General features: G+C 43.4%; 1 protein-coding gene across 1 annotated transcript in view; it reads right to left on the bottom strand.

The window, feature by feature from the left end:
* The window catches only part of LOC128662718 (protein DENND6B-like), a 574,365-nt gene that overhangs the window by 217,410 nt on the left and 339,252 nt on the right, over positions 1 to 17,703 (bottom strand). The window contains exon 16 of the mRNA XM_053716624.1: positions 723 to 776. Within this exon, the coding sequence (XP_053572599.1) occupies positions 723 to 776 (54 nt within the window). The remainder of the gene's footprint in view (positions 1 to 722; positions 777 to 17,703) is intronic.

The following is a 17,703-nucleotide window of genomic DNA, read 5'->3' as shown; positions in this document are numbered from 1 at the left end:
AACCTCACAAGTCTATAAGAATAGAGAACCTCACAAGTCTATAAGGATAGAAAGTGAAGTACACACAGACTTGTGAGGTTCTCTTTCCATCCTTATAGATGTGTGTACTTCACTTTCCATATAGACTTGTGAGGTTCTCTATTCTTATAGACTTGTGAGGTTCTCTTTCCATCCTAATAGATTTGTGAGGTTCTCGTTCTACCCTTATAGATGTGTGAGGTTTTCTTTCTATCCTTATAGACTTGTGAGGTTCTCTTTCCATTCTTATAGATGTAAGGATAGAAAGATAACCTTACACATCTATAAGGATGGAAAGTGAACCCCACACATCAATAAGGATAGAAAGAGAACCTCACATCTATAAGAATAGAAAGAGAACCTTACATCTATAAGGATAGAAAGAGAACCTCACAAGTCTATAAGGATAGAAAGAGAATCTAACAAGTTTATAAGGATAGAAAAAGAACCTCACAAGTCTATAAGGTTAGAAAGAGAACCTCACAAGTCTATAAGGATGGAAAGAGAACCTCACAAGTCTATAAGGATGGAAAGAGAACCTTAAATATCTATAATGATGGCATGAAAACCTTCCATGAATGCTTACATATAGCACCAGAGAGACTAGCATACAGGTCATTGTAAATCTGTCATTTACGTTTAATATCTGATCATTGTAAATGCTAGAATGATAACTTTGTCTGTATATAGTAATAATACCTTACCTTCCAAGGGGTTATGGAGCTGTGATGCGGCATCAGACTACCCATGTACCGCTCCTGAGACACACATAAAGAAACCCTTCTGTTTTACTAATTTAACAAATATGCTGTGGTAAAATGAGGTATGAGTAAGGATAAACAACAACAAGCAGAAGAATACTGAGTAGAAGCAAAGGATTGAGTGAGGAGAATCAGAGGAATAATAATTAAGAACAAGCAGAGGAATACTAAGTACAAGCAACGGAATGAGTTAGGAAAAGGAGAGGAATACTATGTACAAGCTAAGGATTGAGTGAGGAGAAGCAGATGAATAATAATTAAGAACAAGCAGTAGACTGAGTGAGGAGAAGCAGAGGAATACTGAGTAAGAACAAGCAGAGTACTGAGTGAGGAGAAACAGAGGAATACTGAGTAAGAACAAGAAGAGGAATGAGTGAGGAGAACCAGAGGAATTCTGAGTAAGAACAAGCAGAGGACTGAGTTAGGAAAAGGAGAGGAATACTGAGTAAGAACAAGCGGAGGACTGAGTTAGGAAAAGGAGAGGAATACTACGTACAAGCAAAAGATTGAGAAAGGAGAAGCAGAGGAATAATAATTAAGAACAAGCAGAAGACTGAGTGAGGAGAAACAGATGAATACTGAGTAAGAACAAGCAGAGGACTGAGTGAGGAGAAGCAGAGTAATACTGAGTAAGAACAAGCAGAGGACTGAGTGAGGAGAAGCAGAGTAATACTGAGTAAGAACAAGCAGAGAAATGAGTGAGGAGAAGCAGAGGAATACTGAGTAAGAACAAGCAGATACATGAGTGAGGAGAAGCAGAGGAATACTGAGTGAGAACAAGCAGAGGACTGAGTGAGGAGAAGCAGATAATTATTGAGTAAGAACAAGCAGTGGACTGAGTGAGTAAGAACAAGCAGAGGAATACTGAGTAAGAACAAGCAGAAGAATACTAAGAAAGGACAAGCAGAGGAATATTGAGTAGGAACAAGAAGAGGACTGAGTGAGGAGAAGCAGAGGAATACTGAGTAAGAACAAGCAGAGGACTGAGTAAGGAGAAGCAGAGGAATACTGAGTAAGAACAAGCAGAAGACTGAGTGAGGAGACGCAGATGAATATTGAGTAAGAACAAGCAGAAGAATACTGAGTAAGAACAAGCAGATGACTGAGTGAGGAGAAGCAGAGGAATACTGAGTAAGAACAAGCAGAGGACTGAGTGAGGAGAACCAGAGGAATACCGAGTAAGAACAAGTAGAGGACTGAGTGAAGAGAAGCAGATGAATATTGAGTAAGAACAAGCAGAAGAATACTGAGTAAGAACAAGCAGATGACTGAGTGAGGAGAAGCAGAGGAATACTGAGTAAGAACAAGCAGAGGACTGAGTGAGGAGAACCAGAGGAATAAAGAGTAAGAACAAGAAGAGGACTGAGTGAGGAGAAGCAGAGGAATATCGAGTAAGAACAAGCAGAGGACTGAGTGAGGAGAACCAGAGGAATAAAGAGTAAGAACAAGAAGAGGACTGAGTGAGGAGAAGCAGAGGAATATCAAGTAAGAACAACCAGAGGACTGAGTGAGGAGAAGCAGAGGAATACTGAGTAGGAATAAGCAGAAGACTGTGTGAGGAGAAGCAGAGGAATACTGAGTAAGAACAAGCAGAGAAATGAGTTATGAGAAGCAGAGTAATACTGAGTAAGAACAAGCAGAGGACTGAGTGAGGAGAAGCAGAGGAATATTGAGTAAGAACAAGCAGAGGACTGAGTAAGGAGAAGCAGAGGAATACTGAGTAGGAACAATCAGAGGACTGAGTGAGGAGAAGCAGAGGAATACTGAGTAGGAACAAGCAGAGGACTGAGTGAGGAGTAGCAGTGGATTACTGAGTAGGAACAAGCAGAGTACTGAGTGAGGAGAAGCAGAGGAATAATGAGTAAGAACAAGAAGAGGACTGAGTGATGAGAAACAGAGGAATACTGAGTAAGAACAAGCAGAGGACTGAGTGATAAGAAGCAGAGGAATACTGAGTAAGAACAAGCAGAGGACTGAGTGAGGAGAAGCAGAGGAATACTGAGTAAGAACAAGCAGAGGACTGAGTGATGAGAAGCAGAGGAATACTGAGTAAGAACAAGCAGAGGATTGAGTGAAGAGAGGCAGAGGAATAATAATTAATGACAAGCAGAAGACTGAGTGAGGAGAAGCAGAGGAATACTGAGTAGGAACAAGCAGAAAAATACTGAGTAAGAACAAGCAGATGACTGAGTGAGGAGAAGCAGAGGAATACTGAGTAAGAACAAGCAGAGGACTGAGTGAGGAGAACCAGAGGAATACCGAGTAAGAACAAGTAGAGGACTGAGTGAAGAGAAGCAGATGAATATTGAGTAAGAACAAGCAGATGACTGAGTGAGGAGAAGCAGAGGAATACTGAGTAAGAACAAGCAGAGGACTGAGTGAGGAGAAACAGAGGAATACCGAGTAAGAACAAGTAGAGGACTGAGTGAAGAGAAGCAGATGAATATTGAGTAAGAACAAGCAGAAGAATACTGAGTAAGAACAAGCAGATGACTGAGTGAGGAGAAGCAGAGGAATACTGAGTAAGAACAAGCAGAGGACTGAGTGAGGAGAACCAGAGGAATAAAGAGTAAGAACAAGAAGAGGACTGAGTGAGGAGAAGCAGAGGAATATCGAGTAAGAACAAGCAGAGGACTGAGTGAGAAGAAGCAGAGGAATATTGAGTAAAAACAAGCAGAGGACTGAGTGAGGAGAAACAGAGGAATAAAGAGAAAGAACAAGAAGAGGACTGAGTGAGGAGAAGCAGAGGAATATCGAGTAAGAACAACCAGAGGACTGAGTGAGGAGAAGCAGAGGAATACTGAGTAGGAATAAGCAGAAGACTGTGTGAGGAGAAGCAGAGGAATACTGAGTAAGAACAAGCAGAGAAATGAGTTATGAGAAGCAGAGTAATACTGAGTAAGAACAAGCAGAGGACTGAGTGAGGAGAAGCAGAGGAATATTGAGTAAGAACAAGCAGAGGACTGAGTAAGGAGAAGCAGAGGAATACTGAGTAGGAACAATCAGAGGACTGAGTGAGGAGAAGCAGAGGAATACTGAGTAGGAACAAGCAGAGGACTGAGTGAGGAGAAACAGAGGAATACTGAGTAGGAACAAGCAGAGGACTGAGTGAGGAGTAGAAGTGGAATACTGAGTAGGAACAAGAAGAGGACTGAGTGATGAGAAACAGAGGAATACTGAGTAAGAACAAGCAGAGGACTGAGTGATAAGAAGCAGAGGAATACTGAGTAAGAACAAGCAGAGGACTGAGTGATGAGAAGCAGAGGAATACTGAGTAAGAACAAGCAGAGGATTGAGTGAAGAGAGGCAGAGGAATAATAATTAATGACAAGCAGAAGACTGAGTGAGGAGAAGCAGAGGAATACTGAGTAGGAACCAGCAGAGGACTGAGTGAAGAGAAGCAGAGGGATACTGAGTAAGAACAAGCAGAGGACTGAGTGAAGAGAAGCAGAGTAATACTGAGCAAGAACAAGCAGATGACTGAGTGAGGAGAAGCAGAGGAATACTGAGTAGGAACAAGCAGAAGACTGAGTGAGGAGAAGCAGAGGAATACTGAGTAAGAACAAGCAGAGAAATGAGTTATGAGAAGCAGAGTAATACCGAGTAAGAACAAGCAGAGGACTGAGTGAGGAGAAGCAGAGGAATATTGAGTAAGAACAAGCAGAGGACTGAGTAAGGAGAAGCAGAGGAATACTGAGTAGGAACAATCAGAGGAACAATCAGAGGACTGAGTGAGGAGAAGCAGAGGAATACTGAGTAGGAACAAGCAGAGGACTGAGTGAGGAGAAACAGAGGAATACTGAGTAGGAACAAGCAGAGGACTGAGTGAGGAGAAGCAGAGTAATGCTGAGTAAGAACAAGCAGAGAAATGAGTGAGGAGAAGCAGAGGAATACTGAGTAAGAACAAGCAGATACATGAGTGAGGAGAAGCAGAGGAATACTGAGTGAGAACAAGCAGAGGACTGAGTGAGGAGAAGCAGATAATAATTGAGTAAGAACAAGCAGTGGACTGAGTGAGTAAGAACAAGCAGAGGAATACTGAGTAAGAACAAGCAGAAGAATACTAAGAAAGGACAAGCAGAGGAATATTGAGTAGGAACAAGAAGAGGACTGAGTGAGGAGAAGCAGAGGAATACTGAGTAAGAACAAGCAGAGGACTGAGTAAGGAGAAGCAGAGGAATACTGAGTAAGAACAAGCAGAAGACTGAGTGAGGAGACGCAGAGGAATACTGAGTAAGAACAAGCAGAGGATTGAGTAAGGAGAAGCAGAGGAATACTGAGTAAGAACAAGCAGAGGACTGAGTGAGGAGAAGCAGAGGAATACTGAGTAAGAACAAGCAGGGGACTGAGTGAGGAATAGCAGAGGAATACTGAGTAAGATCAAGCAGAGGACTGAGTGAGGAGAAGCAGAGGAATACTGAGTAAGAACAAGCAAAGAAATGAGTGAAGAGAAGCAGAGGAATACTGAGTAAGAACAAGCAGAGGACTGAGTGAGGAGAAGCAGAGGAATACTGAGTAAGAACAAGCAGAGGACTGAGTGAGGAGAACCAGAGGAATACCGAGTAAGAACAAGTAGAGGACTGAGTGAAGAGAAGCAGATGAATATTGAGTAAGAACAAGCAGAAGAATACTGAGTAAGAACAAGCAGATGACTGAGTGAGGAGAAGCAGAGGAATACTGAGTAAGAACAAGCAGAGGACTGAGTGAGGAGAACCAGAGGAATAAAGAGTAAGAACAAGAAGAGGACTGAGTGAGGAGAAGCAGAGGAATATCGAGTAAGAACAAGCAGAGGACTGAGTGAGAAGAAGCAGAGGAATATTGAGTAAAAACAAGCAGAGGACTGAGTGAGGAGAAGCAGAGGAATATCAAGTAAGAACAACCAGAGGACTGAGTGAGGAGAAGCAGAGGAATACTGAGTAGGAATAAGCAGAAGACTGTGTGAGGAGAAGCAGAGGAATACTGAGTAAGAACAAGCAGAGAAATGAGTTATGAGAAGCAGAGTAATACTGAGTAAGAACAAGCAGAGGACTGAGTGAGGAGAAGCAGAGGAATATTGAGTAAGAACAAGCAGAGGACTGAGTAAGGAGAAGCAGAGGAATACTGAGTAGGAACAATCAGAGGACTGAGTGAGGAGAAGCAGAGGAATACTGAGTAGGAACAAGCAGAGGACTGAGTGAGGAGTAGCAGTGGATTACTGAGTAGGAACAAGCAGAGTACTGAGTGAGGAGAAGCAGAGGAATAATGAGTAAGAACAAGAAGAGGACTGAGTGATGAGAAACAGAGGAATACTGAGTAAGAACAAGCAGAGGACTGAGTGATAAGAAGCAGAGGAATACTGAGTAAGAACAAGCAGAGGACTGAGTGAGGAGAAGCAGAGGAATACTGAGTAAGAACAAGCAGAGGACTGAGTGATGAGAAGCAGAGGAATACTGAGTAAGAACAAGCAGAGGATTGAGTGAAGAGAGGCAGAGGAATAATAATTAATGACAAGCAGAAGACTGAGTGAGGAGAAGCAGAGGAATACTGAGTAGGAACAAGCAGAAGAATACTGAGTAAGAACAAGCAGATGACTGAGTGAGGAGAAGCAGAGGAATACTGAGTAAGAACAAGCAGAGGACTGAGTGAGGAGAACCAGAGGAATACCGAGTAAGAACAAGTAGAGGACTGAGTGAAGAGAAGCAGATGAATACTGAGTAAGAACAAGCAGATGACTGAGTGAGGAGAAGCAGAGGAATACTGAGTAAGAACAAGCAGAGGACTGAGTGAGGAGAACCAGAGGAATACCGAGTAAGAACAAGTAGAGGACTGAGTGAAGAGAAGCAGATGAATATTGAGTAAGAACAAGCAGAAGAATACTGAGTAAGAACAAGCAGATGACTGAGTGAGGAGAAGCAGAGGAATACTGAGTAAGAACAAGCAGAGGACTGAGTGAGGAGAACCAGAGGAATAAAGAGTAAGAACAAGAAGAGGACTGAGTGAGGAGAAGCAGAGGAATATCGAGTAAGAACAAGCAGAGGACTGAGTGAGAAGAAGCAGAGGAATATTGAGTAAAAACAAGCAGAGGACTGAGTGAGGAGAAACAGAGGAATAAAGAGTAAGAACAAGAAGAGGACTGAGTGAGGAGAAGCAGAGGAATATCGAGTAAGAACAACCAGAGGACTGAGTGAGGAGAAGCAGAGGAATACTGAGTAGGAATAAGCAGAAGACTGTGTGAGGAGAAGCAGAGGAATACTGAGTAAGAACAAGCAGAGAAATGAGTTATGAGAAGCAGAGTAATACTGAGTAAGAACAAGCAGAGGACTGAGTGAGGAGAAGCAGAGGAATATTGAGTAAGAACAAGCAGAGGACTGAGTAAGGAGAAGCAGAGGAATACTGAGTAGGAACAATCAGAGGACTGAGTGAGGAGAAGCAGAGGAATACTGAGTAGGAACAAGCAGAGGACTGAGTGAGAAGAAGCAGAGGAATATTGAGTAAAAACAAGCAGAGGACTGAGTGAGGAGAAACAGAGGAATAAAGAGAAAGAACAAGAAGAGGACTGAGTGAGGAGAAGCAGAGGAATATCGAGTAAGAACAACCAGAGGACTGAGTGAGGAGAAGCAGAGGAATACTGAGTAGGAATAAGCAGAAGACTGTGTGAGGAGAAGCAGAGGAATACTGAGTAAGAACAAGCAGAGAAATGAGTTATGAGAAGCAGAGTAATACTGAGTAAGAACAAGCAGAGGACTGAGTGAGGAGAAGCAGAGGAATACTGAGTAAGAACAAGCAGAGGATTGAGTAAGGAGAAGCAGAGGAATACTGAGTAAGAACAAGCAGAGGACTGAGTGAGGAGAAGCAGAGGAATACTGAGTAAGAACAAGCAGGGGACTGAGTGAGGAATAGCAGAGGAATACTGAGTAAGATCAAGCAGAGGACTGAGTGAGGAGAAGCAGAGGAATACTGAGTAAGAACAAGCAAAGAAATGAGTGAAGAGAAGCAGAGGAATACTGAGTAAGAACAAGCAGAGGACTGAGTGAGGAGAAGCAGAGGAATACTGAGTAAGAACAAGCAGAGGACTGAGTGAGGAGAACCAGAGGAATACCGAGTAAGAACAAGTAGAGGACTGAGTGAGGAGAAGCAGATGAATATTGAGTAAGAACAAGCAGAAGAATACTGAGTAAGAACAAACAGATGACTGAGTGAGGAGAAGCAGAGGAATACTGAGTAAGAACAAGCAGAGGACTGAGTGAGGAGAACCAGAGGAATACCGAGTAAGAACAAGTAGAGGACTGAGTGAAGAGAAGCAGATGAATATTGAGTAAGAAAAAGCAGAAGAATACTGAGTAAGAACAAGCAGATGACTGAGTGAGGAGAAGCAGAGGAATACTGAGTAAGAAAAAGCAGAGGACTGAGTGAGGAGAACCAGAGGAATAAAGAGTAAGAACAAGAAGAGGACTGAGTGAGGAGAAGCAGAGGAATATCGAGTAAGAACAAGCAGAGGACTGAGTGAGAAGAAGCAGAGGAATATTGAGTAAAAACAAGCAGAGGACTGAGTGAGGAGAAACAGAGGAATAAAGAGTAAGAACAAGAAGAGGACTGAGTGAGGAGAAGCAGAGGAATATCAAGTAAGAACAACCAGAGGACTGAGTGAGGAGAAGCAGAGGAATACTGAGTAGGAATAAGCAGAAGACTGTGTGAGGAGAAGCAGAGGAATACTGAGTAAGAACAAGCAGAGAAATGAGTTATGAGAAGCAGAGTAATACTGAGTAAGAACAAGCAGAGGACTGAGTGAGGAGAAGCAGAGGAATATTGAGTAAGAACAAGCAGAGGACTGAGTAAGGAGAAGCAGAGGAATACTGAGTAGGAACAATCAGAGGACTGAGTGAGGAGAAGCAGAGGAATACTGAGTAGGAACAAGCAGAGGACTGAGTGAGGAGTAGCAGTGGAATACTGAGTAGGAACAAGCAGAGTACTGAGTGAGGAGAAGCAGAGGAATAATGAGTAAGAACAAGAAGAGGACTGAGTGATGAGAAACAGAGGAATACTGAGTAAGAACAAGCAGAGGACTGAGTGATGAGAAGCAGAGGAATACTGAGTAAGAACAAGCAGAGGACTGAGTGAGGAGAAGCAGAGGAATACTGAGTAAGAACAAGCAGAGGACTGAGTGATGAGAAGCAGAGGAATACTGAGTAAGAACAAGCAGAGGATTGAGTGAAGAGAGGCAGAGGAATAATAATTAATGACAAGCAGAAGACTGAGTGAGGAGAAGCAGAGGAATACTGAGTAGGAACAAGCAGAAGAATACTGAGTAAGAACAAGCAGATGACTGAGTGAGGAGAAGCAGAGGAATACTGAGTAAGAACAAGCAGAGGACTGAGTGAGGAGAACCAGAGGAATACCGAGTAAGAACAAGTAGAGGACTGAGTGAAGAGAAGCAGAGGAATATTGAGTAAGAACAAGCAGATGACTGAGTGAGGAGAAGCAGAGGAATACTGAGTAAGAACAAGCAGAGGACTGAGTGAGGAGAACCAGAGGAATACCGAGTAAGAACAAGTAGAGGACTGAGTGAAGAGAAGCAGATGAATATTGAGTAAGAACAAGCAGAAGAATACTGAGTAAGAACAAGCAGATGACTGAGTGAGGAGAAGCAGAGGAATACTGAGTAAGAACAAGCAGAGGACTGAGTGAGGAGAACCAGAGGAATAAAGAGTAAGAACAAGAAGAGGACTGAGTGAGGAGAAGCAGAGGAATATCGAGTAAGAACAAGCAGAGGACTGAGTGAGAAGAAGCAGAGGAATATTGAGTAAAAACAAGCAGAGGACTGAGTGAGGAGAAACAGAGGAATAAAGAGAAAGAACAAGAAGAGGACTGAGTGAGGAGAAGCAGAGGAATATCGAGTAAGAACAACCAGAGGACTGAGTGAGGAGAAGCAGAGGAATACTGAGTAGGAATAAGCAGAAGACTGTGTGAGGAGAAGCAGAGGAATACTGAGTAAGAACAAGCAGAGAAATGAGTTATGAGAAGCAGAGTAATACTGAGTAAGAACAAGCAGAGGACTGAGTGAGGAGAAGCAGAGGAATATTGAGTAAGAACAAGCAGAGGACTGAGTAAGGAGAAGCAGAGGAATACTGAGTAGGAACAATCAGAGGACTGAGTGAGGAGAAGCAGAGGAATACTGAGTAGGAACAAGCAGAGGACTGAGTGAGAAGAAGCAGAGGAATATTGAGTAAAAACAAGCAGAGGACTGAGTGAGGAGAAACAGAGGAATAAAGAGAAAGAACAAGAAGAGGACTGAGTGAGGAGAAGCAGAGGAATATCGAGTAAGAACAACCAGAGGACTGAGTGAGGAGAAGCAGAGGAATACTGAGTAGGAATAAGCAGAAGACTGTGTGAGGAGAAGCAGAGGAATACTGAGTAAGAACAAGCAGAGAAATGAGTTATGAGAAGCAGAGTAATACTGAGTAAGAACAAGCAGAGGACTGAGTGAGGAGAAGCAGAGGAATACTGAGTAAGAACAAGCAGAGGACTGAGTAAGGAGAAGCAGAGGAATACTGAGTAAGAACAAGCAGAGGACTGAGTGAGGAGAAGCAGAGGAATACTGAGTAAGAACAAGCAGGGGACTGAGTGAGGAATAGCAGAGGAATACTGAGTAAGATCAAGCAGAGGACTGAGTGAGGAGAAGCAGAGGAATACTGAGTAAGAACAAGCAAAGGACTGAGTGAAGAGAAGCAGAGGAATACTGAGTAAGAACAAGCAGAGGACTGAGTGAGGAGAAGCAGAGGAATACTGAGTAAGAACAAGCAGAGGACTGAGTGAGGAGAACCAGAGGAATACCGAGTAAGAACAAGTAGAGGACTGAGTGAGGAGAAGCAGATGAATATTGAGTAAGAACAAGCAGAAGAATACTGAGTAAGAACAAACAGATGACTGAGTGAGGAGAAGCAGAGGAATACTGAGTAAGAACAAGCAGAGGACTGAGTGAGGAGAACCAGAGGAATACCGAGTAAGAACAAGTAGAGGACTGAGTGAAGAGAAGCAGATGAATATTGAGTAAGAACAAGCAGAAGAATACTGAGTAAGAACAAGCAGATGACTGAGTGAGGAGAAGCAGAGGAATACTGAGTAAGAACAAGCAGAGGACTGAGTGAGGAGAACCAGAGGAATAAAGAGTAAGAACAAGAAGAGGACTGAGTGAGGAGAAGCAGAGGAATATCGAGTAAGAACAAGCAGAGGACTGAGTGAGAAGAAGCAGAGGAATATTGAGTAAAAACAAGCAGAGGACTGAGTGAGGAGAAACAGAGGAATAAAGAGTAAGAACAAGAAGAGGACTGAGTGAGGAGAAGCAGAGGAATATCAAGTAAGAACAACCAGAGGACTGAGTGAGGAGAAGCAGAGGAATACTGAGTAGGAATAAGCAGAAGACTGTGTGAGGAGAAGCAGAGGAATACTGAGTAAGAACAAGCAGAGAAATGAGTTATGAGAAGCAGAGTAATACTGAGTAAGAACAAGCAGAGGACTGAGTGAGGAGAAGCAGAGGAATATTGAGTAAGAACAAGCAGAGGACTGAGTAAGGAGAAGCAGAGGAATACTGAGTAGGAACAATCAGAGGACTGAGTGAGGAGAAGCAGAGGAATACTGAGTAGGAACAAGCAGAGGACTGAGTGAGGAGTAGCAGTGGAATACTGAGTAGGAACAAGCAGAGTACTGAGTGAGGAGAAGCAGAGGAATAATGAGTAAGAACAAGAAGAGGACTGAGTGATGAGAAACAGAGGAATACTGAGTAAGAACAAGCAGAGGACTGAGTGATAAGAAGCAGAGGAATACTGAGTAAGAACAAGCAGAGGACTGAGTGAGGAGAAGCAGAGGAATACTGAGTAAGAACAAGCAGAGGACTGAGTGATGAGAAGCAGAGGAATACTGAGTAAGAACAAGCAGAGGATTGAGTGAAGAGAGGCAGAGGAATAATAATTAATGACAAGCAGAAGACTGAGTGAGGAGAAGCAGAGGAATACTGAGTAGGAACAAGCAGAAGAATACTGAGTAAGAACAAGCAGATGACTGAGTGAGGAGAAGCAGAGGAATACTGAGTAAGAACAAGCAGAGGACTGAGTGAGGAGAACCAGAGGAATACCGAGTAAGAACAAGTAGAGGACTGAGTGAAGAGAAGCAGATGAATATTGAGTAAGAACAAGCAGATGACTGAGTGAGGAGAAGCAGAGGAATACTGAGTAAGAACAAGCAGAGGACTGAGTGAGGAGAACCAGAGGAATACCGAGTAAGAACAAGTAGAGGACTGAGTGAAGAGAAGCAGATGAATATTGAGTAAGAACAAGCAGAAGAATACTGAGTAAGAACAAGCAGATGACTGAGTGAGGAGAAGCAGAGGAATACTGAGTAAGAACAAGCAGAGGACTGAGTGAGGAGAACCAGAGGAATAAAGAGTAAGAACAAGAAGAGGACTGAGTGAGGAGAAGCAGAGGAATATCGAGTAAGAACAAGCAGAGGACTGAGTGAGGAGAAGCAGAGGAATATTGAGTAAAAACAAGCAGAGGACTGAGTGAGGAGAAACAGAGGAATAAAGAGAAAGAACAAGAAGAGGACTGAGTGAGGAGAAGCAGAGGAATATCGAGTAAGAACAACCAGAGGACTGAGTGAGGAGAAGCAGAGGAATACTGAGTAGGAATAAGCAGAAGACTGTGTGAGGAGAAGCAGAGGAATACTGAGTAAGAACAAGCAGAGAAATGAGTTATGAGAAGCAGAGTAATACTGAGTAAGAACAAGCAGAGGACTGAGTGAGGAGAAGCAGAGGAATATTGAGTAAGAACAAGCAGAGGACTGAGTGAGGAGAAGCAGAGGAATACTGAGTAAGAACAAGCAGAGGACTGAGTGAGGAGAAGCAGAGGAATACTGAGTAGGAACAAGCAGAGGACTGAGTGAGGAGAAACAGAGGAATACTGAGTAGGAACAAGCAGAGGACTGAGTGAGGAGTAGCAGTGGAATACTGAGTAGGAACAAGAAGAGGACTGAGTGATGAGAAACAGAGGAATACTGAGTAAGAACAAGCAGAGGACTGAGTGATAAGAAGCAGAGGAATACTGAGTAAGAACAAGCAGAGGACTGAGTGATGAGAAGCAGAGGAATACTGAGTAAGAACAAGCAGAGGATTGAGTGAAGAGAGGCAGAGGAATAATAATTAATGACAAGCAGAAGACTGAGTGAGGAGAAGCAGAGGAATACTGAGTAGGAACCAGCAGAGGACTGAGTGAAGAGAAGCAGAGGGATACTGAGTAAGAACAAGCAGAGGACTGAGTGAAGAGAAGCAGAGGAATACTGAGCAAGAACAAGCAGATGACTGAGTGAGGAGAAGCAGAGGACTACTGAGTAGGAACAAGCAGAAGACTGAGTGAGGAGAAGCAGAGGAATACTGAGTAAGAACAAGCAGAGAAATGAGTTATGAGAAGCAGAGTAATACCGAGTAAGAACAAGCAGAGGACTGAGTGAGGAGAAGCAGAGGAATATTGAGTAAGAACAAGCAGAGGACTGAGTAAGGAGAAGCAGAGGAATACTGAGTAGGAACAATCAGAGGAACAATCAGAGGACTGAGTGAGGAGAAGCAGAGGAATACTGAGTAGGAACAAGCAGAGGACTGAGTGAGGAGAAACAGAGGAATACTGAGTAGGAACAAGCAGAGGACTGAGTGAGGAGAAGCAGAGTAATACTGAGTAAGAACAAGCAGAGAAATGAGTGAGGAGAAGCAGAGGAATACTGAGTAAGAACAAGCAGATACATGAGTGAGGAGAAGCAGAGGAATACTGAGTGAGAACAAGCAGAGGACTGAGTGAGGAGAAGCAGATAATTATTGAGTAAGAACAAGCAGTGGACTGAGTGAGTAAGAACAAGCAGAGGAATACTGAGTAAGAACAAGCAGAAGAATACTAAGAAAGGACAAGCAGAGGAATATTGAGTAGGAACAAGAAGAGGACTGAGTGAGGAGAAGCAGAGGAATACTGAGTAAGAACAAGCAGAGGACTGAGTAAGGAGAAGCAGAGGAATACTGAGTAAGAACAAGCAGAAGACTGAGTGAGGAGACGCAGAGGAATACTGAGTAAGAACAAGCAGAGGATTGAGTAAGGAGAAGCAGAGGAATACTGAGTAAGAACAAGCAGAGGACTGAGTGAGGAGAAGCAGAGGAATACTGAGTAAGAACAAGCAGGGGACTGAGTGAGGAATAGCAGAGGAATACTGAGTAAGATCAAGCAGAGGACTGAGTGAGGAGAAGCAGAGGAATACTGAGTAAGAACAAGCAAAGAAATGAGTGAAGAGAAGCAGAGGAATACTGAGTAAGAACAAGCAGAGGACTGAGTGAGGAGAAGCAGAGGAATACTGAGTAAGAACAAGCAGAGGACTGAGTGAGGAGAACCAGAGGAATACCGAGTAAGAACAAGTAGAGGACTGAGTGAGGAGAAGCAGATGAATATTGAGTAAGAACAAGCAGAAGAATACTGAGTAAGAACAAGCAGATGACTGAGTGAGGAGAAGCAGAGGAATACTGAGTAAGAACAAGCATAGGACTGAGTGAGGAGAACCAGAGGAATACCGAGTAAGAACAAGTAGAGGACTGAGTGAAGAGAAGCAGATGAATATTGAGTAAGAACAAGCAGAAGAATACTGAGTAAGAACAAGCAGATGACTGAGTGAGGAGAAGCAGAGGAATACTGAGTAAGAACAAGCAGAGGACTGAGTGAGGAGAACCAGAGGAATAAAGAGTAAGAACAAGAAGAGGACTGAGTGAGGAGAAGCAGAGGAATATCGAGTAAGAACAAGCAGAGGACTGAGTGAGGAGAACCAGAGGAATAAAGAGTAAGAACAAGAAGAGGACTGAGTGAGGAGAAGCAGAGGAATATCGAGTAAGAACAAGCAGAGGACTGAGTGAGAAGAAGCAGAGGAATATTGAGTAAAAACAAGCAGAGGACTGAGTGAGGAGAAACAGAGGAATAAAGAGAAAGAACAAGAAGAGGACTGAGTGAGGAGAAGCAGAGGAATATCGAGTAAGAACAACCAGAGGACTGAGTGAGGAGAAGCAGAGGAATACTGAGTAGGAATAAGCAGAAGACTGTGTGAGGAGAAGCAGAGGAATACCGAGTAAGAACAAGCAGAGAAATGAGTTATGAGAAGCAGAGTAATACTGAGTAAGAACAAGCAGAGGACTGAGTGAGGAGAAGCAGAGGAATATTGAGTAAGAACAAGCAGAGGACTGAGTAAGGAGAAGCAGAGGAATACTGAGTAGGAACAATCAGAGGACTGAGTGAGGAGAAGCAGAGGAATACTGAGTAAGAACAAGCAGAGGACTGAGTGAGGAGAAACAGAGGAATACTGAGTAGGAACAAGCAGAGGACTGAGTGAGGAGTAGCAGTGGAATACTGAGTAGGAACAAGAAGAGGACTGAGTGATGAGAAACAGAGGAATACTGAGTAAGAACAAGCAGAGGACTGAGTGATAAGAAGCAGAGGAATACTGAGTAAGAACAAGCAGAGGACTGAGTGATGAGAAGCAGAGGAATACTGAGTAAGAACAAGCAGAGGATTGAGTGAAGAGAGGCAGAGGAATAATAATTAATGACAAGCAGAAGACTGAGTGAGGAGAAGCAGAGGAATACTGAGTAGGAACCAGCAGAGGACTGAGTGAAGAGAAGCAGAGGGATACTGAGTAAGAACAAGCAGAGGACTGAGTGAAGAGAAGCAGAGGAATACTGAGCAAGAACAAGCAGATGACTGAGTGAGGAGAAGCAGAGGACTACTGAGTAGGAACAAGCAGAAGACTGAGTGAGGAGAAGCAGAGGAATACTGAGTAAGAACAAGCAGAGAAATGAGTTATGAGAAGCAGAGTAATACCGAGTAAGAACAAGCAGAGGACTGAGTGAGGAGAAGCAGAGGAATATTGAGTAAGAACAAGCAGAGGACTGAGTAAGGAGAAGCAGAGGAATACTGAGTAGGAACAATCAGAGGAACAATCAGAGGACTGAGTGAGGAGAAGCAGAGGAATACTGAGTAGGAACAAGCAGAGGACTGAGTGAGGAGAAACAGAGGAATACTGAGTAGGAACAAGCAGAGGACTGAGTGAGGAGTAGCAGTGGAATACTGAGTAGGAACAAGAAGAGGACTGAGTGATGAGAAACAGAGGAATACTGAGTAAGAACAAGCAGAGGACTGAGTGATAAGAAGCAGAGGAATACTGAGTAAGAACAAGCAGAGGACTGAGTGATGAGAAGCAGAGGAATACTGAGTAAGAACAAGCAGAGGATTGAGTGAAGAGAGGCAGAGGAATAATAATTAATGACAAGCAGAAGACTGAGTGAGGAGAAGCAGAGGAATACTGAGTAGGAACCAGCAGAGGACTGAGTGAAGAGAAGCAGAGGGATACTGAGTAAGAACAAGCAGAGGACTGAGTGAAGAGAAGCAGAGGAATACTGAGCAAGAACAAGCAGATGACTGAGTGAGGAGAAGCAGAGGACTACTGAGTAGGAACAAGCAGAAGACTGAGTGAGGAGTAGCAGTGGAATACTGAGTAAGAAAAAGAAGAGGACTGAGTGAGGAGAAGCAGAGGAATACTGAGTAAGAACAAGCAGAGGACTGAGTAAGGAGAAACAAAGGAATACTGAGTAGGAATAAGCAGAGGACTGAGTGAGGAGAAGCAGAGGAATACCGAGTAGGAACAAGCAGAGGAATGAGTGAGGAGAAGCAGAGGAAAACTGAGTAAGAACAAGCAGAGGACTGAGTGAGGAGAAGCAGAGGAATACTGAGTAAGAACAAAGAGAGGAGTGAGTGAGGAGAAGCAGAAGAATACTGAGTAAGAACAAGCAGAGGACTGAGTGATGAGAAGCAGAGGAAAACTGAGTAAGAAGAAGCAGAGGACTGAGTGAGGAGAAGCAGAGGAATACTGAGTAAGAACAAGCAGAGGAATGAGTGAAGAGAGGCAGAGGAATACTGACTAAGAACAAGCAGAAGACTGAGTGAGGAGAAGCAGAGGAATACTGAGTAAGAACAAGCAGAGAAATGAGTGAAGAGAAACAGAGGAATACTGAGTAGGAACAAGCAGAGGACTGAGTGAGGAGAAGCAGAGGAATACTGAGTAAAAACAAGCAGAGGACTGAGTGAGGAGAAACAGAGGAATACTGATTAAGAACAAGCAGAGGACTGAGTGAGGAGAAACAGAGGAATACTGAGTAAGAACAAGCAGAGGACTGAGTGAGGAGTAGCAGTGGAATACTGAGTAAGAACAAGAAGAGGACTGAGTGAGGAGAAGCAGAGGAATACTGAGTAAGAGAAAGAAGAGGACTGAGTGAAGAGAAGCAGAGGAATACTGAGTAGGAACAAGCAGAGGACTGAGTAAGGAGAAACAAAGGAATACTGAGTAGGAATAAGCAGAGGACTGAGTGAGGAGAAGCAGAGGAATACCGAGTAGGAACAAGCAGAGGAATGAGTGAGGAGAAGCAGAGGAAAACTGAGTAAGAACAAGCAGAAGACTGAGTGAGGAGAAGAAGAGGAATACTGAGTAAGAACAAGCAGAGGAATGAGTGAAGAGAAGCCAAAAGGAATACTGACTAAGAACAAGAAGAAGACTGAGTGAGGAGAAGCAGAGGAATATTGAGTAGGAACAAGCAGAGGACCGAGTGAGGAGAAACAGAGGAATACTGACTAAGAACAAGCAGATGACTGAGTGAAAACAAGCAGAGGAATACTGAATAAGAACAAGCAGAGGACTGAGTGAGGAGAAACAGAGGAATACTGAGTAAGAACAAGCAGAGGAAAGAGTGAGTAAGAACAAGCAGAGGAATACTGAGTAAGAACAAGCAAAGGACTGAGTGAAGAGAAGCAGAGGAATACTGAGTAAGAACAAGCAGATGACTGAGTGAGGAGAAGCAGAGGAATACTGAGTAAGAACAAGCAGA

Source organism: Bombina bombina, chromosome 6 (genome assembly GCF_027579735.1).
Source record: "Bombina bombina isolate aBomBom1 chromosome 6, aBomBom1.pri, whole genome shotgun sequence".
Lineage (NCBI taxonomy): Eukaryota > Metazoa > Chordata > Amphibia > Anura > Bombinatoridae > Bombina > Bombina bombina.
This window is presented reverse-complemented; position numbering and strand designations above follow the sequence as displayed.